The 23,970-nt window shown below is 54.0% G+C and overlaps 1 protein-coding gene across 6 annotated transcripts in view; it reads left to right on the forward strand.

The window, feature by feature from the left end:
* LMO1 (LIM domain only 1) overlaps positions 1–21,801 on the forward strand; it is a 52,228-nt gene extending 30,427 nt beyond the window's left edge. For 5 of the 6 annotated variants that reach the window (XM_072794179.1, XM_072794177.1, XM_072794174.1 and 2 more), the window contains 3 exons: positions 16,988–17,201; positions 19,550–19,675; positions 21,409–21,801. In XM_072794179.1, coding sequence (XP_072650280.1) covers positions 16,996–17,201; positions 19,550–19,675; positions 21,409–21,514 — 438 coding nt within the window. In that variant the 5' untranslated portion in view covers positions 16,988–16,995 and the 3' untranslated portion in view covers positions 21,515–21,801. Of the gene's footprint in view, positions 1–14,966; positions 15,114–16,987; positions 17,202–19,549; positions 19,676–21,408 lie in introns of those variants that run through there. The other variant, XM_072794178.1, reaches the window with a different exon arrangement.
* Positions 21,802–23,970: the final 2,169 nt, after the last annotated feature.

Raw genomic sequence — 23,970 nt, forward strand, 5'->3', positions numbered from 1 at the left:
AGGCGGGAGCACACCAGCGCAGGGAAGCAGCCAGTCCAGACCTGCCTGGCCACCCAGGGGCCGGTTCCTAACCCCTCTGCTTCATGTGATCTGTCTGTAAAGAGTCGGTCTGCCCTCCTATCTCTGGGCCAATTTTCTTTCTCAGACTGGCTTTTGTGAAAGCTCCTGATTCTAGGACAGAACTGAGTATCTCTACGTTATCTGTGTTTAATATAGTCCACTCCCTAATTATATATAGCTAAGATCGGCCCTGAGAAGAACAGACTGTGTCTGAGGGCACCTCCATGTGGTGTAAATGAGTCTAAAGTCTTGCCTCTGCAGTGAGCAGACTCTCAGGGGCATCCAAGGGTGGCACTGCTCCTGCCTGGCTGCCCTGGGCCCCGAAACCCACCCGGCCCACTCCATCCTGTCTCAAAGTACACCTTCTTCTTTCCATGGCCCATGCTCCCAGGAGCTCCGGCTTCTCTTATAGGGTGAAGGCTTTGGATTCCCTCCCCCAAGAGGAGAGAAACCCCAAGAGCATCGGCCCAGGCACAGGCAGATTTGAAATCTTTCAAATTCTGTAAAAGAAACAGTAGCTGCACAAGGGGGTGACAACTTACTGCAGAGGTGGCTTTCCCATGACTGGGGAGGGAGGTAATCAGATGGACTTTGGCTTCCAGTCCTGCTCTGCCTGCCTCCAACCGAGAGATCTCAGGCAAGTCTTGCTCTTCCACCCACTGCTATGTGACCCTGGGCCACTCCATGTATCCTCCCCGAGCCTGTTCCCTCAAGGGCAAATCAGGACCCAGCGCAGGTAAACCCTGTCCCTTGCGCAGAGCTCAAATGGGAGGTTTTCATGTGTCCTGGCAGCCGGACAGCACTGTGTCCAGCTGAGGAGCTGTTAGCGAGAACGTGGTGGCTGCATAGAGTGAAGGGTACCTGCCTCCCCTTACCCCGAGGCAGGGGGCCTGCTCAGCCTCAGGACCTGTAGAACTTTGGAAGAGGAGTTTGGAAAGCTGGGGGATAGCTTCCCAAGGGGGTGGCTTCCTGAGACAGCAGCCCAGGATGAAGCCGTGAAGACTCATGGGACCAGCCTCAGGCCTAGAAAATGGGCTTCTTTCCTCTCGCCCCACGGTACAGACATCCTCCTCTAGTGACCAGAACTGTCCTGTCCCCTCCTTGGGGCTGGTCTTTGTGCTGAGATGAGGCCAGAGGTGCCTGAACCTTCAACCTAACCTTGGCTGTCCCTCCAGACTCTGTGTGGCTGGGGGTACCTATCATGGTGTGGGCCTGGCGCCCCCTTTTGGCCAGAATGCTTCATCTTCTTGAGTTACCCTCCTTTACCCTCTCTGATTAGCCTCAAAGGAAGTTGTCCTGAGCCTGAGCACAGCGTGCACTCTCCCTCCAGCCATTTCCTTTTGCCCCAGAGGCAGCCTTGCTGAGTAACCACCCCCCTGCCCCACCCCAGCCCCAGTGGCCTGGATCCAAGCCTGCGCACCCCTGTGCTTGCTCACAGGCTTGCTAGGACAGGGCAGCGCTCCTTAAGGACCTCGCTGTGATCTTATTCATTATATGCACATAGCATGACTTGTGGTACCCAATGTGGGACAAGCTCAAGGTCTGAGAGAGGCACTCTCCACCATGGGCACACCCAGGTTGTGAGTAGGGCATAGGTCTCCAAAGAGAAAATGCAGAAATAGCAACAAAAGACAAAACATGAATGCAGAGGTGGAAGCAAACAGATCAGAAGAGGGTGGTGGATCCAGTAGTGTTTGAGTTTCCTGGGAAGCAGGGCTGGAAAAGTGGGTACAGTCAGATTTCTGGATGGCGAGGCTAGGAAGGAAGACGAGTGCTCTGGGGAGCAGCCAGAGGGAGATGGGTAGCAGGGAGCAGGGCCTGACTCCCACCCTCCCAGGAACCCTCTCTTGGCCCTCAGACTTGATTTTTTTTATCACCTGGTTCCTTCTGTTCTCAAGGAGGTATTTGTTTTGTTTTGCTCTATGTCAGCTTTATTGAGATATAATTTGCATGCCACAAAATTAACCTTTTAAAATGTATAATTCAGTGATTTTTAGCATATTCACAATTGTGGAACCATCACCACTACCTAATTCAAGAACATTTCTGTCACCCTAAAAAGAAACTTCATACCTAGGAGCAGTCATTCCCCATTCCCCATCCCTGGCAACCACCAGTCTATTTTCTTTTTTTTTAGGATTTTATTTATTTATCCATGAGAGACAGAGAGAGAGGCAGAGACACAGGCAGAGGGAGAAGCAGGCTCCATTCAGGGAGCCTGTTGTGGGACTCGATCCCGGGTCTCCAGGATCACACCCTCGGCTGAAGGCGGCGCTAAACTGCTGAACCACCCGGGCTACCCACCAATCTATTTTCTGTCTATAAATTTGCCTGTTCTGAACTTTTCACATAAGTGAAATCATACAACATTTGTGGCTGACTTTTTTCTCAGCCTGACGTTTTGGAGGTTCATCCGTGTTGTAGCGTGAATCACTACTTCCCTTTTATGACCAAATGATACCCCACTGTATGTATAGACCACATTTTATTTATCCACCCGTCAGTTGATGGATATTTGGATCGTTTTTCCTCTTTAGCTATTGTGAGTAATGCTGATATGAACGTTCATATACAAGATTTTGTGTAGGGACATGTTTTTACTTTTTCTTGAGTATAAACTTAGGAGTGGACTTGCTGGGTCATGTGGAAACTCTTTGTAGGGATATTTGTTTTTAATCTCAAATAAACAGGGCCAGAGTATTTCGGAGAAAAAAAATCCTTAGCTGTCTGAGCTTCCTTGCCTGGTCCCTCCTGGGCTGCTAAGGTTTGGGGAAACCCTGGGTAAGTCCTTTCTCCTGCTGGCTTCAGTTTTCTGATCTGTGAAATGGGGTTCTTATGGATCCCTGCTCACCTTAAGGGCTTTTGTTAATAATTATTACTTCCATATCATGTCAAGGATTCCAAAGCACTCTGTTGGCTTTAGCTGCTTTGATTCTTTAGCCCTGTGAGTGGGTTGTCGTGTTCCTGTTTTGGTGGCGGGGAAGGTGAAGCTCAGATAGGCTACAGGACCTGACTGAGTTTACATTATGGGTCAATGGCCAAGCCTGACTTTGGACCTGGACTCATCAGGTCCCTTGCCTAAACTCCTGCCTCAAATGCATCCACGGTTGAGGCTGAGCTCTATGCTCCGGAGAGACCTGCCTGAGCCACCATCACGTTCTATGCCCCATCCTGGGTGCTGGGAAATCAGGGCCCAGAGGCGGCCTAGTAAGGGCTCTGAGGATAGAACGGTACTATGGGAATAAGGACTTGGCAAAAGTCCGCCTTTTTAGTTGTGTGTCTTTGGATAAGTCTCTCCACCTCAATTTCCCCATCCATAAAATTGAAACAATAATTGCTACTCGTAGCACCAGGGAGTGTGGTAAGATGTTGTATATGAGGGAGCAGGCCTGATGCCAGGAAAACAGAAGGTGTTACCTATACATGTGGAGAGCTTGGAGGGGGCACGGAGTATTGCTGGGCCGTTGAGAAGAGGCTGGGCTGCTCAGGACCGATGCTAAGGAGGCGATGCCACTTGGGGTGGCCAGGAAGGTGAGAGGTGGGCCGTCTCCGGGCAGGCCCACCGTTCCCCAGCCTGGAGCTACCAGAAACCAGGAGGGGTTGCCAGGGGTCTCAGGAAAGAGCTCCCATTTTGAGGAGAGTTTGTGGTGCCCCCAGTCTTCTCCCCCAGCCCGGCCCATACCTGCCTGAGAGGGGGGCTTGCATGACTGCCTTACTTACCCGGAGTGGTAATAAAACACTTTAAATTTATTGTGACATTTGGATTTAATTAAAAAGTACACACTTAGGGAAGTAGAACATAATGGGGAGAGAGGCAGGGTGGCTTTTCCCCTCCTTTCTTCCCCAAACTAATTAGCGTTGTATTTTAAATTGTTTATGTGCCGCTAATCATCGTAATAAATCATTTATACTGAAAAAGACACACTCGGCTGTGCCCGCCGCGCGGGTTCCGCTCGCCGGGCTCTATCGCGAACAAATTGATCTGGAAGTGAATTTATTAACCACTGGGGAAGAAATCATTAGTGCTTTCTCTAAACATTCCCCAGGTACGCTTTATTGCTGCAGTTTATGCTGTAACTAAAAGGAGCATTACCCAGGCCCGCGTTGTAATTTCCTTGCGGAACCGGCAGCCCACTCCGGGGCGAGGGCGAGGGCGAGGGCGAGGGGGCGCAGGGCTGCGGGGCCCTGGCCGCCTCCCCCACGTGTGGTCCGGCCGCCCCAGCCCCTCCCCTGTGCTCCTCATTCCAAAAGGGGCTCCCCAGGAGGTCTCTGTGGGCCCTTCCAGGCTTCCGCCACCCCTTCTGTCGCCTGGAGGCTGAAGAGGAGTTCAGTCACTCGTGGTTATGTCTCAGGCTTCAAGGAGCAGTGGCCTCAGATTCGGAGAACTGGGGAGCAGGGGTTGTGAGGTCGTCGGGGCTACAGAGGCTTGTCGTGGGCTTGCCTGTCCACCCAGAGATGGGGAAGGCATCAGTGGGGCGCCAATCATTCGCTTTGGGGAACTGTGGCTGAGCAGGAACCAGCGGGACCACAGCTCACGCCACCAGGAGCGTCCTCTGCAGGCCCAAGCTTCCAAGGCCTTCCTGCTAGGGGCCCTGGGGCCTTTTCCAGGGTTTGGCTGGGCAGTCTGTTCTGCTCAGCTGCCTGTATCCCCGTCCATCTCACCATGCCAGGCCCAGAACGGTGCTCAGTACTCCACACATGGTCTGTCTGGTGATAGCATGACTGTCAGCTCCTTGGCTGCAGACACCATGCCTTGGATGATGCGGCCTGCAGCGACCACACCAGCTTTCCCAGCAGCCAGCTTGTGCTACCGACTCACGCGCAGGATACTCTCTTTTCCTTTGCACTGGGGGCTTCAGACCACTCTGACTTCACAGGGCCTGCTCTCCAAGACACTCACATTTGCAGCAAGCATTCTCCCACCAGGTTACTGGAAGGGAAACTCACTTCTGAACCAAGATCTCTCTGGGAGCCTGTGACTGGTCTAAGATAAACCCTGCCTGTCCATCTCCAAAGCTCTTCTTCTAAATGGCTTCATCCCCTGGTGCCCTATGAGCCTCCTCCTCCAGGTCAGGAAATGGACAGGGATCTGGCCCACACAGGCCTTGCCTTCAGCTTCTCTCATCCAGGTCTAGGGGAACAGCCCCCAGGGCCTTAACAGGAAGCCCCAGGCAGGCACCCCAGAGGTAGTGCTGTGTCAGCAGGAGCCAAAGGGGCTCCTGTCCTTGTGACTCTTGGGGGTGGGGCACTGGAGTCTCCCTCCTCACCCCTCAGTCCTCCCCTCCCTCAGCCAGTCCGATCCGTGGCTAGCAGATAAGTTCTGGATGCTTTGAGAAGGAAGAAGAACCCAGCATCTGGCTAGGTTGAGCCTGCCTGGAGGGTCCCCTCCTTGTGTCTGGAGAACACATTTAAAAGTTTGAATTCAAAATTGATTTTGAAGGGCCCTAATCTCTGATCCCCTGGCGCTCACGGTGTGTCTGCAGCTCCTGCCAGACTCTCGTTTTCTGGTTCAGCGCGTTGGTGCTCACGTCCCTGATGCTGTGAAATTGAGACTCGTCTGAGAGTCCATGCCCTCCTCCTCTGCTGAGATTGCAGGCCCCTTGGGAGCCCTGTTTCATTAGATGGGTGACGTGGGCTTTGCAGGTGCCCAGGGAGCCACTGAGTTGCTGTCTGGGGAACACAGCTTCCAGACACTTCCCCTCTGATTCCCCACAGCTGCGCAGCTCCAAGCAGCATCCTGTCAAGGGACCTGGGGACTTGCTCCAGCAGCCCACGATAGGATAGGGCTTGGTGGAAGCTACAGATGAGAAAGGCTTGAGCCTGGGGTTCTTCTGTAGTAACCTTCAGGGGCTTTTTCTTCCCACTGGCCCCCAGAGGCTCAGACTTGGCTGGGAATGGGGAGTGGTCACATCCATAAGCTAAAAGGACCCTCAGGTGGGGAGCAGAGGAGGGTAGGTCTGTGCCAGGGGAGAAAGGGTATCCAGAACAGAGACACAAAGGGAAAGCCTGAGCTGCTGAGGTTACACAGATGACTGAACCTTGGGGCTCTATTCCCCGATGGTCAGGATGGAGTATTTATGTGCAAGGAAACACTCAGAGGGGGACTTCATTCCTCACAGGTCTGCAGGGGTTGAAGAAGAGGATTACTGCCCCTTGATCTAAAGGGTAGAGGGTTTATATGTACAGCAAAAGAGCTGTCATTTCTCAGCTGGAGCCCTGGGGTGGGCCTCTCATTATTCCGGGTTGAGAATGGCGAGACCTAGGTACTGCCACAGTTAGAGCCACATAGTTATAGATGCCTAGCAGTGTGTGACATGGGGCAGCAGCAAGCCTTGTGAAAGCTCCTATCTCTGGGGAGCCTACCTGTCTGCATCAGCTCCCTCTGGCCAGCAGACTCTTAACCAATAACATCTGGATAGGTCTCCTCAGTCTCTTTATTCATTAACTGGACTGATAGTTTAAAAGTGATTGCTGTGAGGCTCAGTACTGGACACACAGTGGTGAACAAGACAGGACTCCAAATATAGGCCTTCATGGGGCTTTCATTCTTATGAGAAAGATCACCCATTCGTCTTAATAAGTATAATCACACACACACAAAAAAAAGTAAAACAATTACAAACTATGATTAAAAACTCAGAAGGACATGACCAGGGAGCCATTTATTTTTTATTTTTAAAGATTTTATTTATTTATTTATTCATGAGAGACAGACAGAGGGAGGCAGAGACACAGGCAGAGAGAGAAGCAGGCTCCATGCAGGGAGCCCGACATGGGACTCAATCCCAGGACCACAGGATCACACCCTGGGCTGAAGGCAGACACTCAATTGCGGAGCCACCCAGGCACCCCAGGGAGCCATTTAAATAAGGAAATAAGATGGTCAAGAAAAGCCTCTCTGGGGAGGTGACATTTAAGCTGAAGCCCAAGGATGAGAAGGAGCCAGCCACATGAAGAGGCAGAGAAGGGTGTTCTGGGAAGGCGAAAACAGCATGTGCAAAGGCCCTGAGGCAGGGGGAGATCTGAGGCAGGGGCCAGACCGCATGAGGATATCATAGGCTCGTTGAAGAGGGTGGATGTTATTCTCAGCCCACTGGAAGTTATGGAAGGGTTTCAAGCTGAGCAGTGACCTGACCTACTTTGTTTTGAAAGATTTCTGTAGCTGCTGCACGAAGAATGGATCTTAGATAGTAGACATGAGAGGCTGGTCAGGAGCTATGCTGACAGTGTGGTGAAAGATGGTGGTGGCTCTGGAAATGGAAGGGAGAGGCGGGATGGGGAGTGGAAGTCAGCAAGGGAGAGGGAATGAGGATGATAGAAGATCTGAGCGTGACTCTGAATCTCTGTCCTGAGCATCCAGGTGGATGATGGTGTTAGTGTGATGAAGGGAAGCCTGAGATAAGGCTACAGGGGCCTCTCCTCAGGGAGGAGACGTAGAGTCCTGTTTTGGACCTATTGCTTTCGAGTTATGTCTGGGACCTTAAAGAAACAGAGAACTAGAAGAGAATGAGCCTCCGCTCATCCTGCAGATAGCTATGCAATGAACTGAAGTGTCATTCCCCGTGGCAAACTCCAAATAACGGTGCAGTTTCTGATGTTTCTAAGTCCCCCTCACTAAAGAACGGCCGAAAAGTGCATGTCTCTGGAGAGCAGATTCCATTTGTACCTGTTTTGGTGCATCACTCAGGCTCCTGCATGGTCTAGACTGGGTCCCCTAAAGCCAAAGCCAGACACCAGGCAGTGTTGGGTTTGGCTTCCCTCAACAGTGAGGCCCTATGAGGTGTGTGTGGGAACTCCTTAGCCCCTTCACCTCCAAACATGCGAAGGTCACTGTAGGTTCAGGCTTTCCATTCCTAAGGAAGTTTAGTCCGCCAAAAACATGATGCAAAGATACACCTTCATAGGAAATGGCTCCTCTAGGGGGCATTGGGGACCAGAGGCCTGTCCTGCCCCCATGTACCCTGCAAGAACTTCCTTTTTTTGGCAGAGACCAGATTGGGTCCAAGCAGAAGTTCACTTTTTCCACTGCTTAGGGAAAAGATGATGCCATACTGCCTGTGGTAAGGAGTAGAGCAGAAGCGGGTGGGGCCAGCAGCCTGGGTCCCAAGCCCGCTTGGCCACTCCCAGGCTTACCCTTGGGCAGGTTGTGATTTCTCTGACCTCCGGGGTCATTGTGAGGATGAGCATTAAGGAATGTAAAGCACTTAGCACATAGTAGGCAATAAAGGCTATTGTCATGCAGTTTCAGGTGACTGTAGTGGCTGAAGATGTATGGGGGCCAGCACAAGTCAGTGCTTCCCTTCCACCTTCCCTACTGTGGTGGACTGGACTGTGGAAACCAGAGGGATTTAACTCTAAAGAGACAGCAATTATTGCTGGACCTCCTTTCAGTTTCTTACCAAGCTAGGCTCTCTCTAGGTCCCCTCATTCACACACAAGTCCATGCCGGTTGATTGAAGCCCCCCACCCCCACCCCCAGCAGTTGAGTTCTGGGTCTAGAGCCCCCCAGCCCTCCCCTCACAGCTCAGCCCACCCCCTGAGGACACGTCACGTGCCATCTCAAGGCCTCTTTGTCCCCCTAAGACTATGATGCAGACACCTTAGGTCTGCCCCTCACAGCCCTTGTGGTCCATGTCCCCTCTTAGGCCTCACCTAGAAGCCTTTCCAAGGTCCCACAGCAGCTGCAGCTTCTGCAGGACCATCAGGTGAGGAGAAGTGGCCTGTGACCCACTGATGGCCATAGAGACTAGGGCCATCATTTCTCCTGTTCTTAACCCAGGCTCTGCTCTAAGCATGCCCCTTGCACTGCCCCACCAGCATCATTCTGGCATCTAGGCCACACAGGGTAACCCAGATGCTGCCCCAGTGAGCCTCCCTCAAATGGTCTGTGCAGAGAGAAGTCATGAGGCATGGGCTGGATGAGAACCTGAACTCCAGAGACTGCCAGGCTGGGGCTTGAGTCCCTGCCCTGCAGCCTTCTAGACGTGTGACCTTGGGTGAGGAACTGACCCTCCCTAGGCCTCTACTTCCTCGTCTGTTGAATGGAGGTAATCTTTGGGACCTCAGAGTTAATACAAGGATTCACTGAGATCACAGGTGTAGTGAGTGCTGAGTAAGTGGTGGGTTTTATGAAGAGGTGTCCAAAATCCTGGCCAAGCAGTGTCCATCTCAGTTCCTAATTTTTTTCACGGAGGTATAACACATATGCAGTAAAATGCACAAGTCCCAAATGTTCAGTCCAATGAGCTTTTGCATTTACATGCGCCCCTTTAACCACCACCAGATCAAGACACAGCACATTTCCAGTTCTTTGCCAGGCTTCCTCACACCCACTGCCCGGTGATAATATACACCTTTATTCTGACATCTCTCACCACGGATCGGTTTTGCCTATTTGGGTAATACAGATAAATAGAGTTATACGACACGTACCTTTTGTGTCCGGCTCCTTTCATTCAGCATTATGCTGTCTGATTCATCCGTGTTGTTACGTGTATCCGTGATTCTGTCCTTATCACGGCCGCGTGATATTCCATTGTGTGACTGCACAGTAGCATATTATCCATTTTACCGTTGGTGGGCTTTTGTGGTGTGTTGAGTTTGGGGCTGTTAGGAAGAAAAGTGCTCTGGACATCCTTGTACATCCCCTCTGGTGGGCATCATTTCTGTTGGGGGTATACCAAGGAAGAGTACTGTTGGATCATAAGACATAGATCATGTTTCTTAGCTGATTTTTTTAAAGCTACTGTATCAAACATTGTTAGGGGGATCCCTGGGTGGCTCAGCGGTTTAGCGCCTGCCTTTGGCCCAGGGCGCGATCCTGGAGTCCCGGGATCGAGTCCGTGTCAGGCTCCCAGCATGGAGCCTGCTTCTTCCTCTGCCTATGTCTCTGCCTCTCTCTCTCTATGTCTATCATGAATACATAAATAAAATCTTTAAAAAAAAAAAAAAGTACTCCATGTCCATTACCTAATCCAATCCTCAGAATAATTCTTTAAAGTGGGCTGTCCTCATTTAGCAGATAGGGAAGATTGAGACAGAGCTGGGAGGTGATAGAGCCAGAATTCAAGCTGAGGCCACAGTCTATGTGTCTATACCGCCTGCCTCTTCTCCCAGACCCCCAGGACGGGCAGAGCCAGAGTGAATGGGACCAGCCCTCCAGTGAGCTGGCCGCCACCCCCAGCCTCCCTGCCATGGCCCTGTGGGGAGTTGGAGGCCACCGACACCCGGCTCCTCTCCCTCATCTTACGCAGTGAGCACGCCACCTGCGAAGGGGTGCACAGAGGGGTGGTAATGAACGTGCTCTAGGTGGCTGTAGCCACGCGTTTCAACAGTTGTTCTCGTTGGCTTTTGATTCCAAATGAGTAGGAAATGCTATTAGTTCAGGCCTCGCCTGCCGCATGGCAAGGCCCTGGGATAGGAGTGCAGTGAGACGAGAAATTGTGGAGATAAAACTAGTGTGAAATGGAGGCCTTCTCACAAGGCTGGATGTGTCCGTGCGAAATGAAGTTACTTCTGAGAAAACGAGATTTAAAGAGATTCTGCAGAATTAGATTACACTTTCAAATTTCCTTATTAAACAGGATTGATGCCGTGGAGGGGCCGCCGGCGGGCTCTGTTCGGGACCCTACTCTGCCGTTCTTGGCCCAGGTGCAGGCCCAGGGGGGCCCGAGCACCGTGCAGGTGGCTGGGACCCAGATTCCCTAAGACCACCAACTCCACCCCCTGGCAGCCAGAGTGGGTGTGAGAGGTGCGGGACTGCCTTTCCCTGCTGTGCATCATCTGCCGGCAGAACCTAGGGCTCTTGCTCTTCCGCTTCCTTGGGAAGGCGGTGTGGAGAACAGGGCGCCAGGCCTCTTACTCGTGGGTTTGGCTCAAATCAGAGCTCGATTTTGAGCTATGATCCACTTTTTTGGAAATGTGGTTTTTAAAAAGGCGGTAAAGGCACATGTGACCACTTGTGCATAGGTGTCTATAATACATGAGCACGCCCATCGTGTGTGTGCTCCGATGCGTGGGTGTGTATGTTCAGAGAACTTACTGTGCACCTGCTAGACGCTAGCACTGTGCTGGGGAGGTGGGATAAAACTGTTGTGGGGGAGAACCAGCAGACACAGTCCCACTTCTGGTGGACCCAGCATACATGTGATCATGTGTAAGTGCGCAAGTGTCCGTGTGCTGCTGTGCATATTTGCAGGCGTGTCCAGCATCTGTGTAGCTCTCTGTAACGCTCCCCTCCTGGGTCGGCGAGCACCTCATAGGTTAGCAGCACCAGCCTGACAGCATAGCAGATGAAGTCAGTGCTTGGGCCCTGGAGACCCACTGCCAGGACTCAAATCCCAGCTCTGTCCCCTACTAACAGTCTGACCCCAGACAGGCTGCAACTTTCTTGGGCCTCAATTTCCCCATGGTTAAAATGGGAATAATAATGGTATCTACCTCAGAAGGCAGCTGTGAGCTGAGCACTCGGAACTGAGCCCGGCTAGCACCGTGAGCCTGACCTCCCTGCAAGCTGCCCTCCGCCCCAGCCCTGGGGTAGCCCAATCTCTCTGCCAGAGGAGGAGAGGGGATGACCACAGTGAGGAGGGAAAGCCCCAGAACTGCCTTGGGTAGCTGTGCTGTGGTGTGTGGACACAGGTTTAGAAGCACTGCAGAGACACATAAAGAAATGATAAGTGCCCGTGGCCCCAGGGGGGCCCACCCTGAGCTGCCACCATGATCCCTTCCCTCCAACTTGTCAGTGAAGCAGCCTCTTGGACAAGCGGGGCTGCTTTGCCCTGCACACGTCTGCCGTGGCCACTAGACTGTCCTTTGGGAAACACTGGGCTCTAGCCGGTGCCTCTTTGACTTTAACCATGGTGGCACATTCAAATCAGTTTATTTGCCTCAAAGTAAGTGATCATCACTATTTGAGGGGCCCGAGATGGAGCTGTGACTCAGGTCATCCCTTCCCATGTGCCAGATGGGGTGACATTAATCAGAGCTAACTTTTGACTGCCAGGTCCAGTTAGTCCCAAGCACTTCACATAGATACTCCCTTATTCCTCATGGCAATTCTGTGACCTGTGGACCATATTCATACTCATTTTACAACAAAGAAACCTGAAGTACAGAGGAATTAATGTCACACAGTCAAAGGTGTCACAAACCCAAATTGAAGAATACTCTATAACTGGCCTGCAGTCTTCAAAAAATGCTAGTGTCTTGAAACACAAAGAGAGGCTTAGGAATTCCTCCAGATTTAAGTAGGCTAAACCTGACAAATGAATGCTACACATGATCCAGAATTTTATTTTGCCATAAAAGATACTATTGGAGGAATTGGTAAAATCTGAATAAAGTCTGCAGGTGATAGTGTTATATCAATGATAATTTCCTGGTTTTGCTCATTGAATTGTGGTTATGTGAGAGAATGTCCTTGCTTTTAGGAATTACACATGAGAGTATTTAGGAGTGTGACGCTTCATGCCTCAAACCAACTTGCAAATGAGTCAGGAGAAAAAATTATAGGGAGATACACAGGGAAGGATAAAGCAAATATGGTCAGATATTCATATTTAGGGAATCTAGGCACAAGGTATACAGGCTTCTTTCTATTTTGCAACTTCCCTTAAAGTTTGAAATTGCATCAAGATAAAAAGTTAGGGACACCTGGGTGGCTCAGTGGTTGAGCGTCTGCCTTTGACTCAGGGCATGATCCTGGGGTCCCGGGATTGAGTCCCACGTCAGGCTCCCTGCAGGGAGCCTGCTTCTCCCTCTGCCTGTGTCTCTGCCTCTCTCTGTGTGTCTCTCATGAATAAATAAATCTTAAAAAAAAAAAAAAAGATATAAAGTTAAAGGAAACAGGAACCAAGGGACAGAGCAGGGAGGGTGACCTGAGATGAATATTAATAATACTCCCCAGTTCCTATGTCAGTCCCCCCCTGGATGCCAGACTCAGCCATGGCTTCATATGTATGACCTTGTTCTGTCCTCACCACCAAATGTGTGTAATGAGACCTCTATGGCTCCCATTTCACAGAAGCAAGCCGGAAAGATGAGGGATTTGCTCCAGACCTCCCAGCTACTGGGACAGTCCTCGGGCTGGCAAGTAGGCTCTCCTGAGTTCTAGCTCTGTGCCCTGAGCCTCACCCCCACTGCTGACTGAGTGTTGGTAGGGAGTGGGATGGGCAGGACCAGGCGCTTCTTCCTAGAGCGGTGGTGGAGGGAAGGTGCTGGTTCAGAAGATCCAGTTTACAGGATGGAGAAGGATATTATTCCAGGATTCTGCAGGGAGCAGATCCACAGTGCTATGCAGAACAAGCTGGCCTGTGCAGGGGACCTCAACTGCCAGATGGAGTTGCCGGCGGTGGCTGCAGTGGCACAGGGCATAGCTTGGAGTGACCCAGGGCTGGGTGGGGTGGCCATTCTAGGGTGGAGGACTGGCTTTGGAGGAGCTTGCTGGGAGGCCAGCAGGAGTGCTCCACAGCTGAGCTCAGCATGCTGTCCACGCTGGACACATCAGCAGGACCGGGAGCCGGTGGGCATGAGAAGTTCACATGTCCCCTATGGGGGTGGGGGTGCGGTTTGGCGGGAAGCAGGGGGGGCATCAACTGCTGAGGACTTGAGTCAGGCCTGGCAGGCCATTGGGGGGTCTGTGTAAGGCGGAGGGCTTTTCTCCTGGCTCGAGGGTGGGTGCAGGAAGAGCCGAATGACCTCTGGCAGTCCCTCCTGGTCACTGGAACTGTCTGGCTTTTCCCCAGATTAAAGAGCTGAGGGTAAGTGTCTGGCAGCCAGATGAGTCAGACTGGGAGGCTGCTTCCTCCTAGTGTCCGCCTGCCTGGCATAGAGGCGGGCTAGGGGTTTGGCCTATCTCCCCTCAAATGTCATCCCCCCACATACACACCCTGAGATTGAAGGGGAACTCACGGGCTACATGAACTGGTTTATTTTGCCAGGTCCCGTGTGTGTCTGAGCATGTGCCCACGCGTGCAGACAGGCTCAAACATCAGCCATTGTAAAATATCAGTGTTTTCATGGGTGACTAGTAATTACTGGGTAATGCTTTAAAACCTTTCCTGAAGGAGCGCAAAGCTGTTTTTTTCCTAAAGTCAGGAGTACATTAAAAGGATTACCATGTAGATTTGATTTTTAGATAACACTAAAATGGATCCCAAATGGACTTCAGCAAAGGGATGCTATCTCCTTAATGGAAAGTGCATGGCCCGAGGCTCAGCTCCCAGAGCCAGGCAGGGGAGGGAGGGAGGAAAGAGGTGTCTGCAGGGCTGACTGGCGGGCTGGGTGGGGGCTGGGGAGGCAGGGCAGGGTGGGGGAGTCCTGACCCGCTGGGGAGCATCTCACTCCATTTGAGGAGCAGGGGACCAGAGATGCCCCCTTTAAAAATCTCCTTGCCTTGCCAGGAGTGTTTTCAGGTCTCCTGAACTGGCCCAGAGAGACAGCAAACACAGTGGGGGTGCTCTGCATAGAAGGAAGGGTAGGTCAGACTTCTCCCAGGACCTCAGCCTTTCCAGGCAGAGAAGGCTCGGGCTTTCCCATATGCTCCGGGAGCTCCTTAGCCAGGCTGGCCCTGGAGTTCTGTGTCTCGGTGGACACCAGACACTGTTTGGCAGAAACCTTGCGGCTTCTTAAAAGTTCTCCAGGGCCCAGGAACTCTGCTTCCTGGGCCTTACAGAGCACTGCCGTGAGCCAGATCCAGCTCAGGCACAGGTGGGGTGCAAGGGACCTGGGGTAGCTTGTGACCTCCCTCCTCTTGGCCTCCCTGAGTCCCATAGGTTCCAGGTCCCCCAGTGATGGAGCTGCCAGCTAGTGCTCTGGTTCGCAGCTCTGTGGGCTCTGCTGCTAGGCATGCTGGGGCCTGAGCTGAGAAGGCCAGCCTGTCCAGGAGCCATGCCAGCTGGCAGGACAGACACTTCCGGTGCTGGGCTCCTTCCTCATTTTGGTGTATAACTTAGTGGATCGGGTGTATCCTGTGCATGTGGATATTCCAGTTACCTCCTGCTAGTGATAGCACAGGGGTGGAGCCCTGGGATGGCCCGGGCCTGCCGCCCGTCCAGGTGAGCAAGGGGAGAATCACCAGCTTCGTGGGGCTGTACTTGGAGGCCTGGCCCGAGCTCTTCCAAGTTGGTGGGTGTACAAGTAGCTATGCCGCTGTGTGCTCCCTCCTCAGGACCCAGGGACGGTAGGCGCACCCTGGGACCCACAGACCTCCCCACATCCGGCTCTCCTAATCCCTCCCCTGTTTGCCCACACCTGATTCGTCCCTGTAGGCCTGGCCTTGGAAAGAACCCTGCCGAGCCCCCTGAGCTCTCAGGGATGCCCGCTCTGCAGCTGGCTTCCATGGCCTCCTCAGAGCTCTGTGACCAGGCTGGACCCTGCCAGAGGAGACACAGGCGTCCTCAGCCTCATCACTCTCTCAGACCAATTAACCTTTAGAGCTGCATTAAGGAAATTAGGCAGCAAGCGTCCCAGCTCACAGGCCCTGCGGGGACAGGTGGAAGGAGAGTCCACTGCCGCCTGTGCTGCCTCCCCTCTGCCCTCATCTGTCCTGCTGTTCCTGGGCTCTCGAGGGCCCCCTCCCCAAGACAGGTCTGGAGAGGCGCAAGGCATGGGATGGGGGAAGATGACTCTAGGGCTCTGGAGTCCTTTGGAGGCGATGGGGCCAGGAGGAGAGCCGACTTCACCGGCTGGGTGGTGAGCCAGGAAGGGGTGGGCTGTTCCCTCTAGAGTGGACTGCATGCCCCTGAGCCTCGGTCAAGGAAGACACACCCCCACCCACCGTCTTCATGAGGGGTTCTCAGGCAACTCTTCCAGGCACCCCCAGCTGCCCCCATCCTGGGTCTGGACCCTGAGACTCCCTGCATTTCCATCCAAGCAGTCTTCACCGCATTCAAACCTCAGGGCTCCTCATGGATGTCCAGACTCAGGATGACCTCTGTGCCCACCTCCTCCTCAACTGTTGCTCCCTGTGGTCACTCCTTGTGGCCCCAAGGCCAGGGGCTAGGAGCCCTGTGTATGTGTGCACACCTGCCTGCACCCTCTGTGTATGTGTGCGCACCTGCCTGCATCCTGCACCTGTGTGCCTGAGGTGTGCATGAGTTACACACCTGCCTGCTGGGAGGTCAGCCTCTCCTTCTGGTAAACTCCATGCTGGAATGCCCACCCTTTGTATTTTTTCTTGTATGTTGAGAAGCATGCATGGGCCCAGGAGGGGGCCCATGGCTCAGAGATTCTTGTCCTGGTGGAAGGAGCAAGGATTCAGACACTCAGAATGTCCCCTCCCTCAGACTAGGGCAGGTTGGAAGTTTGAATCTAGCTAGAAGCATTCCTGAGGAGAGCCCCAACTAGGCCAGGCCCAGGTGCCTCCCTGCACGCTTCTGCTCCCCACTGGGGGTGTCATGGGCCATCCCACTTTCTTCCTGATTCCCTCACAGTTCTACATGAGTAAACCAAGAGGCTGTAGGCTGACTTTTTAGGTTCAAGTGGCCAGAGGCACAAACAATGTGAGAAAGTCTTGAGATATGAGAAAGACCTGGGAGTTCTGGTGGACCCAAGCCCATTATGAGATTCCGGTCTTAGGGCCACTGAAAGAACCAGTCAGATGGTGGCTCCCTGAGGAGACTTTTAGGCCTTCCATCGAGCAGACCACACAGGAGGCAGTGGCCGGATGGGGAGAAACAGCTCAGAGGGGCTGGGCCTTGGGGCTGTGTGTGTACTTCGCGGTGCTGCCCACAGCTTCCAGAGGGACCTCCGAAGGGCAGGGAACAGACTGTGCCGTGCAGCTCAAAGGACAGGCCCTGGGGTGGTGGGGTGGTTGCCAAGGAGAAAGTGAGGACTCCAGGAACCCCAGCCCTGGAGAGGGCAGCAGGGAGAAGCAGGGAGCCCCAGAGTCGACCGTGTGTGCATCTGCCTGTCGTGCGTCCACCTGCAGGCGTGCCGATGCTCTCCGTCCAGCCCAAGGGGAAGCAGAAGGGCTGTGCGGGCTGCAACCGGAAGATCAAGGACCGCTACCTGCTGAAGGCCCTGGACAAGTACTGGCACGAGGACTGCCTCAAGTGCGCCTGCTGTGACTGCCGCCTGGGCGAGGTGGGCTCCACCCTCTACACCAAGGCCAACCTCATCCTGTGCCGCCGCGACTACCTGAGGTGGGCCTCCCGCTGGCCCCAGCCCCCCGGGGGCTCAGCACAGCTCCTGCCTCTAGACCCAGTGTGCCCAGCCCCGACCATGACCGTCCTGGCCCCGCGCTGCTCCCCTGCATGTCCGCAGAGCCACATTTCCCTGCTTGCCTCGGTGCCCGGCACAGGTCCTAATAAGCAAGCCTTTGCAACCACTGGGCCCCTGAGACAAGTTTCCCTCAAGCGCTGGGCTGGCTCTGCCCATCCTTGCCAGGTGCTTCTGACCCACCCCATCCCTGGAATCTGGGAGGGGACACCTCAGAGGGCTTCCAGGAGCAGGTGGGGAAGCTCTGACTTCTGTGGGCCTCTCCTGCCCGGTGAAGTCTTGCCTCCTCCTCCCCGTGCCCAGCAGGCCCTGGCATTAGACACTCGGGTGCCCGGGGAGCCTGGCAGGTACCAGACCCTGGGAGAAGGAGCGCTGATGTTGGAGCTTAAAGACCTGGATTTGAACTGGCTCTGAACCTTCTGGCTTCTCACTTTCTCCAAGCCACAGCGTGTCCCTCTGTGTGAGGACTGAAGCTTCCCCAGCTCGCAGTCCTTGGAGCTCTAACCCACCCTCCCCCACGACCTGGATCCTATTCCCTGGGGCTGTCTCCCCCAATTAACCCTCCCTTAGGCCATTTATGACATCAGCAAGGCTGGAAAGAGGCCACAGCGCGGGGGGCCTTGGCTGAGACCCAGCATCTACATTTGGCTGGGTGGTGGCCTGGCCTTGTGAGGAAGGAAGGCCCATTGCGTTAATTAATAGGTCGGGCAAGAGCTTCGTGGGGCTCCCTCCACTGGGTCTGGGCTGTGGTAGGGGGTGGGGTTATCAGTGGAGGCTCCCCTACTTTCGGGAAGAGCCTGAGGTTTACCTGCCCGCGCCTTCTCTTTCAACTTCTGCCTTCAGCAGACGTTTTTAAAAGCATAGCGACGATCCAGGATCTGTGACTCAGTGCTCTTCCCTGGGCTGGGGGGAAAGGGCTGTGGCTAGGAGGAGGGGTTAAGGAAGGATATTTCTGGGGACTCACCCCTCGATGACCTGGAAGGGGCCTCCAAGTGTGAAGGTTTTGGACATCCCCTGAAGGTATTTTTTTCTGGGCTCTAGCAGAGGCCAAGGAATGACTCTGAGGCCAGGTAGGTCAGTGGGCTGGGCTGGATGGGGTGGGGGGGGGTCTTCCTTAGGCTGCTTAGCCCCAGAGAATGGCTGTCCTGAGCCCGCCGCCTCTGCAGCCACTGCCCATTGGGCCGGGGGCAGTGAGGCCCCCCTTGGCAGGCAGATGTTGTGGCCCAGCCTTTGTCTGCCTTAATCTGAGCCACCAGGCAGCTCAGGCTGATGAATAATGGAGCCAAGCTCATCTGCAGGCGCCTGAGCCTGAGCTGGACAAATCAGGGATTAGAGGGTCTCGCACCCGCTTCTCAGCTCCCTCGCCTCACTCGGGGCTTGCTCAGCCAGTGTGCAGAAAAGAGGCAAGGAGGAACCTGGCTGGCTCAGACCATTAGAACACCCGGCCAGGGACTGGCCTGCATGGGGAGAAAGGGGGTGGCCCATCCCTGGAGCTCTGCAACCAGCAGCTCAGAGGAGGGATGCCTGTATGAAAGAGGCCGTGTGCCAGGTGTCCTTGGAACTTTCTTCGGGCATCAGTCCTATTTTACAAGCATCTTTGAACCAGGTCACCTACTCCAGCACCCCCTTTTGAAAAAAGGATAAACTGAGATCCAGGAAAAGGAAGAAGGGATTTAGGCAAGTCACCCAGTGAGTTGGTTGCAGAAAAAGATCACTCCGTAGGGTTGTTGTCAGGATTAAACGAGTTGATCTTAGTAAAGCCCTCAGAACAGTGCCTGGCACATGGTAAACACCCTCTGTATAAGTGTTCACTAAGTGGTCTGTGACAGAGTTTACAGAATTTTCCACAACAAGGCTATGAAGGAGGCACTTCAGTCTCCATTTTACAGTCAAAATAAATGAGGCTCAGAGAGACCCATGACCAGCCCGAGGGCAGGCAGGCCACCTCTGAATTCAAGCTTGTGTGGCTCTGGAGTCCTCGCTTGGGGCCCAGCCCAGTGTTCTTTCTGGATGCTAACCGGTCCCCAGGGGTGGGCTCTGAGAGGGGGGTCTTGTCAGCTCAGCCCCGGGGATGGGCAGTGTCACCCAACTCCTGAGCTCCCCCCTGGGTGGCTGGGCCAATTTCTCTGAATTCCGATCTCTTAGCAGGATCTAGATGCTGCCCTCTGTGCTCCTTCCCCCTTGCCCAGGCCCACCTGCTAAGCCCACGGGGGTAGGGAACCACGGGGCCCTGAGTAGGGCCTCTAAGCCCTCTGCACCCTTCCCTTGGCAGGCTTTTCGGCACCACAGGAAACTGCGCCGCCTGCAGCAAGCTGATCCCAGCCTTCGAGATGGTGATGCGGGCCCGGGACAACGTATATCACCTCGACTGCTTCGCATGCCAGCTCTGCAACCAGAGGTGAGTGCTGGACCTTGGCAGACCAAAGACGCCCAGCAGGCCCCAGCTGACGCCTGCTGGGACAAATGCTGTGGCGGTGTCCGCAAAAATGTGTGTTCTGTGCATTAACGTGGTTGTGTGTCACGTTGAGTGTGCATGTGCATATGTGTGTTTCGTGTGCCTGAGCCCCGTAGCCAAATGTGTGTCCTCCAGCACTGTTGTGGGCATGTTTGTAGGGCACAGGTCTGGGTGAGTGTAATGGGTCATGCATGCATGAGCTTACCATGTATGTACATGTGTGAGTTTTTATATGTCTGTGTACAAGGCAGGTATGTGTGTGCTGTGTGTGCGAGTGTGTGCATGATGGTTGATGTCTGAGTATGAATGCGCGCATGTACAAGGGTTCTGTATGAGTGCCCTGTGCCCTTGTGAGCGTGCCCTCTGGATGTGCATGTATGTACATTTAGTGAGAAGGTGTCCCTAGACCTGGAAGGCCATTCCTTTATGGGAACAGCTACTCGCTCCTGTGGTTCTGGTTCCAGCCCAGCCACCCTTCTGGTCTTTTGGCCCTTACGCAGTGTCCCAGCCCTGTGGGAGGCCCCTGGGACCCAGAGAGCCAGAACCCCTCAGCCCTGTCTGGGAACCTAGCACTAGGAGACAGGCCCTTCTCTTGGGAGTCCTCATGTCAGGAAGGAGCTCCTACAAGTGTTCCCAGAGGATGAGGTCCTGAGGGACCTGCAGGGAACACTGAGGGGGGGATAGCTGGGGGCTTGGTCAGACCCGGTGTAAAGAGGGCTCAGTGAAGTTGCAGTGCCACCTGGTGGTTGGATTGAGATCTGCTGCGACTGGCCCTCTGACCCTGGGGTCCCCCCAAAGACCTAGCCACCCTGGGAACATCTTTGGGGGAAAGGGCTGAATCGTCCAGTGCTTTAGAAGGACTGGGGGAGGTGGGTAGCAAAGCAAGGCCTTCTTTGAGTTGGGGGGGAAGATAGTGGGACAGGGTTATCTCCTCCTTGCTCCGGGAAACCTCCAGATTCTGTTCAAAGGAACAGTTTTATGGAGTCATGCTCTTAAGTTGGGGAGAGGAAAAGGATAGAAAAATCAGGGCACCTGAGTGGCTCAGTCAGTTAAGCATCTGCCTTTGGCTCAGGTCATGATCTCAGGGTCCCGGGATCGAGTCCTACATTGGGCTCCCTGCTCCATGGGGCATCTGCTTCTCCCTCTCCCTTTGCCCCTCCCCCTGCTTATTCATTCTCTCTCTCTCTCTCTCTCTCTCTCTCTCTCTCTGTCAAATAAATAAAACATTTCTTTAAAAAAGGATAGAAAAAGCAGCCATTTTACCCCTCCCTCCTTTCCCATTTTTTTTTCTACTTCTCTCCATCTCCTCTCTCTCGATCCTTTTCTGTTTCTTTGACCTTCTCTCTCTTTCTCCCTCTCTGGGACTGGCTTAGGTTATTCCTACACCTTCCCACCGACCCTGCCCCTTCATGGAAGACCTTACTGTGGCCCAGACTTGTCTGTCTATCCTAAACCCCAGACTACAGGGCCCGGCTGAGGGCTGGGCTGACCCAGGGTGATTGAACAGGTTTGCCATGAGATTTTGGGGATCCCTCTTGGAAAGTTCAAGGAGCAGACTCTCCAGGACCTCAGTTCTCATATGTCTACCTCCCGGGCTGGGCTGGGGCCTGTCTGGAGCCCCCACCATCCACTGGGACCCCTCCATGGCCTCTCTCTCTCCTGCTTGGATTTTCCAGATTTTGTGTGGGAGACAAATTCTTCCTGAAGAACAACATGATCTTGTGTCAGATGGACTATGAGGAGGGACAGCTCAATGGCACCTTTGAATCCCAGGTTCAGTAATGCCCGGCGCCTGGCCTCCAGGCCCATCTGTCCGTCTGCCTGTCTGCCCGTCTGCCCGTCTGCCCACCCGCCTGGCCGGCCAGCCACTCTCCTGCCGATTAGAACTCCTCCGTCCTCGATGGGAGGGACGGCCCTTCCTCTGCCGCCCGTCTGTGTGTGACCCCTCCTGGGGCCAGGCTGGGCCTGTACAGTCTGTCTTCTGTATATAAATGGGAACATTTATTTTATGAGAAATGTAATGCGATTTTATTACTGGCGTGGATTAAACTTATGAATGTTTCCGGGGAGGTTACTGTGTGTTGATCACATGACTGACGCAGACCTGGGGTCCCTCCCCTCTGCTCGGGAGTGGAATGGGGCCCTCCCCTGTACCCCTCCAAAGCAGGTCATGGGGCTCAGCATGTGCTCTGCTGAGCAGGGCAGGGAAGCTGCAGGTGGGCTTTATGGGAAAGAAAAGCTGGAGGGAAGGGGACGAGCCCACGCATCCCACAGCTGGAGGTGGAACTGAGGTGTCCTCCCCTCCCGCAGCAGATCATATACCATGGCCCCCCAAGATAAAGAGAGGCAAGGTGAACCCCTCCCTTACCTGGGTTCCACCAGCCAGGAACCCAACCTTGGCCTGCCCCACAGTAAGACCCCAAATCCTGAGCCCCGTGGCAATACCATTCTCAAACCCCTCTTCCCTTTCAGGGTGATGGACAGCATTTGCTGTCTCCTCCCTGCAGCTTGGGCCTGACCTGGGGCCCACCTTTCTGCTCTTCTGGGTGAGCGAGAACAATCCTGTTTGCCTGTATTCAGCCCACACAGGCTAGAGGCTTTCACTCATTCATTCAGCAAACCTTAATCCACTCTGTCTCAGCTCCATGCTGCAAGCACCAGACATGCAGATGGATCGTGGACCAGCCACAGTCCTGCCCCTGAGGAGGAGGGAGAAAGCCAGGAAAGCAAACGGAACACATCACAGTGAGGATGAGCACCTGGGACAGGCCTCTGCCCTTCCACGGACCAGAACCACTTGCAACGACTGCGGAGACTCAGAGATAGACCGTCCAGTGGACACACACAGTCAGATCCGCGTGCTGGCAGGCAGGAAACGTGGACGCACAAGCAGATGGGTGTGTAGGCAGAAGTAGGCAGGGACAGCCAGACAGACAGCCAGGCAGATGCCCAGGGCACTTTCCATCCGCTGGCTCAGCCAGGCTCAGCCAGGCTCACCCAGGGCAGCAGGAGTGCTGTCTTGCTCTTGGCTGCAGCCACAGCACCAAGCGCAGAGCCTGGAACTGAGAAGGGATCACTAAATGGTATTAAAAATAGGGACTCCTTGGATCCAAAGCCTGAATGGGGAAGGCTGTTTGGACAGGCTCCCCTAACCATCAGGCCTCTCGCTCCTCCTTCTCCGGGGACTTCTCACTCTGGCCTCAGACCAGAGAGCCCAGGGCCAGTGGAGCCTGCCCCCTGCTTCCAGCCCTTCCACATGTCACCCTGCCCCGGGCCTGCTCCTCTATTTTGAGTGAAGTGGGAAGATGGCACAGCCCTTGGGGCACTTGGAGCAGGCCACCTCTCCACATTGTGGTTTTGTGGCCAGTGGTCCGATCAGTCCATGGGCAGGGATTACTAAGGCTGAGGATCTCCGGGTGGGGGTTCTCATCTGTGGGGCATCTGCCTTCTGCCACGGAGCAGCACCCAGGTGTATGACGGAGAAGAGGGGCAAAGAGCCAGGCGGCCTGGCTGCAGTGGGTTTTTGTGTGTGACACGCCTGATGGGACTATGAGACCGGGGAGCTGAGTGTGTACGGCTGTGAGAGATGGTGACTGAGTCCAAGTGCATGAATTTGAGGACGGGTCTGTCGTGCGGAATTTGCTCGCTCAGCTTGGAAAAGCAAATCATTTCCCTGAATGATGGCAGAGTCCCCGGTGCCAGACCCTCTCTGGGTCCTCAGGCCAAGGAGGGCTGTGCCCACCCCTAGGGCCCCAACTCCTAACTTCAGAGTTTACTGCAGATGAAGTTGTAACACTAGTTAATTACATGGTTATCGAGAGATAACAGAGCCACTCGAATGCAGTTTCTGGGCAATTACAATTGTTTCCAACAGAGTTCCCATATTGCAGCCATGAAATAACATGTCGTTTTGCAGTAATTATGTAATTAACTTGTCTCACCGCTCTAGGTTGCACAACAATTAATTCACTCACAATGAGATAGACTCAACATCAGGCAGCCGGCCTCTGAGAGCCCCCAAGAGCAGAGCCGGCCTTCTAGGAGGACCCCAGCCCTGCTCTGCTCTCCGCAGACCTTGCCAGGGGGGCTTCCTCCGTTCAACATGTTGCAGAACATGCCAGATCCAGCACCATGGCCCCACTTACTGCTGCGTCATTGTCCCCATCCAGGACATGGGGAGCATCTGTTTCCCAGGACAGCCAGGAGGCAGGGATCTATACTGTGAAGTGCTGTGCTTA

Source organism: Canis lupus, chromosome 23 (assembly GCF_048164855.1).
Source record: "Canis lupus baileyi chromosome 23, mCanLup2.hap1, whole genome shotgun sequence".
Classification (NCBI taxonomy): Eukaryota; Metazoa; Chordata; class Mammalia; order Carnivora; family Canidae; genus Canis; species Canis lupus.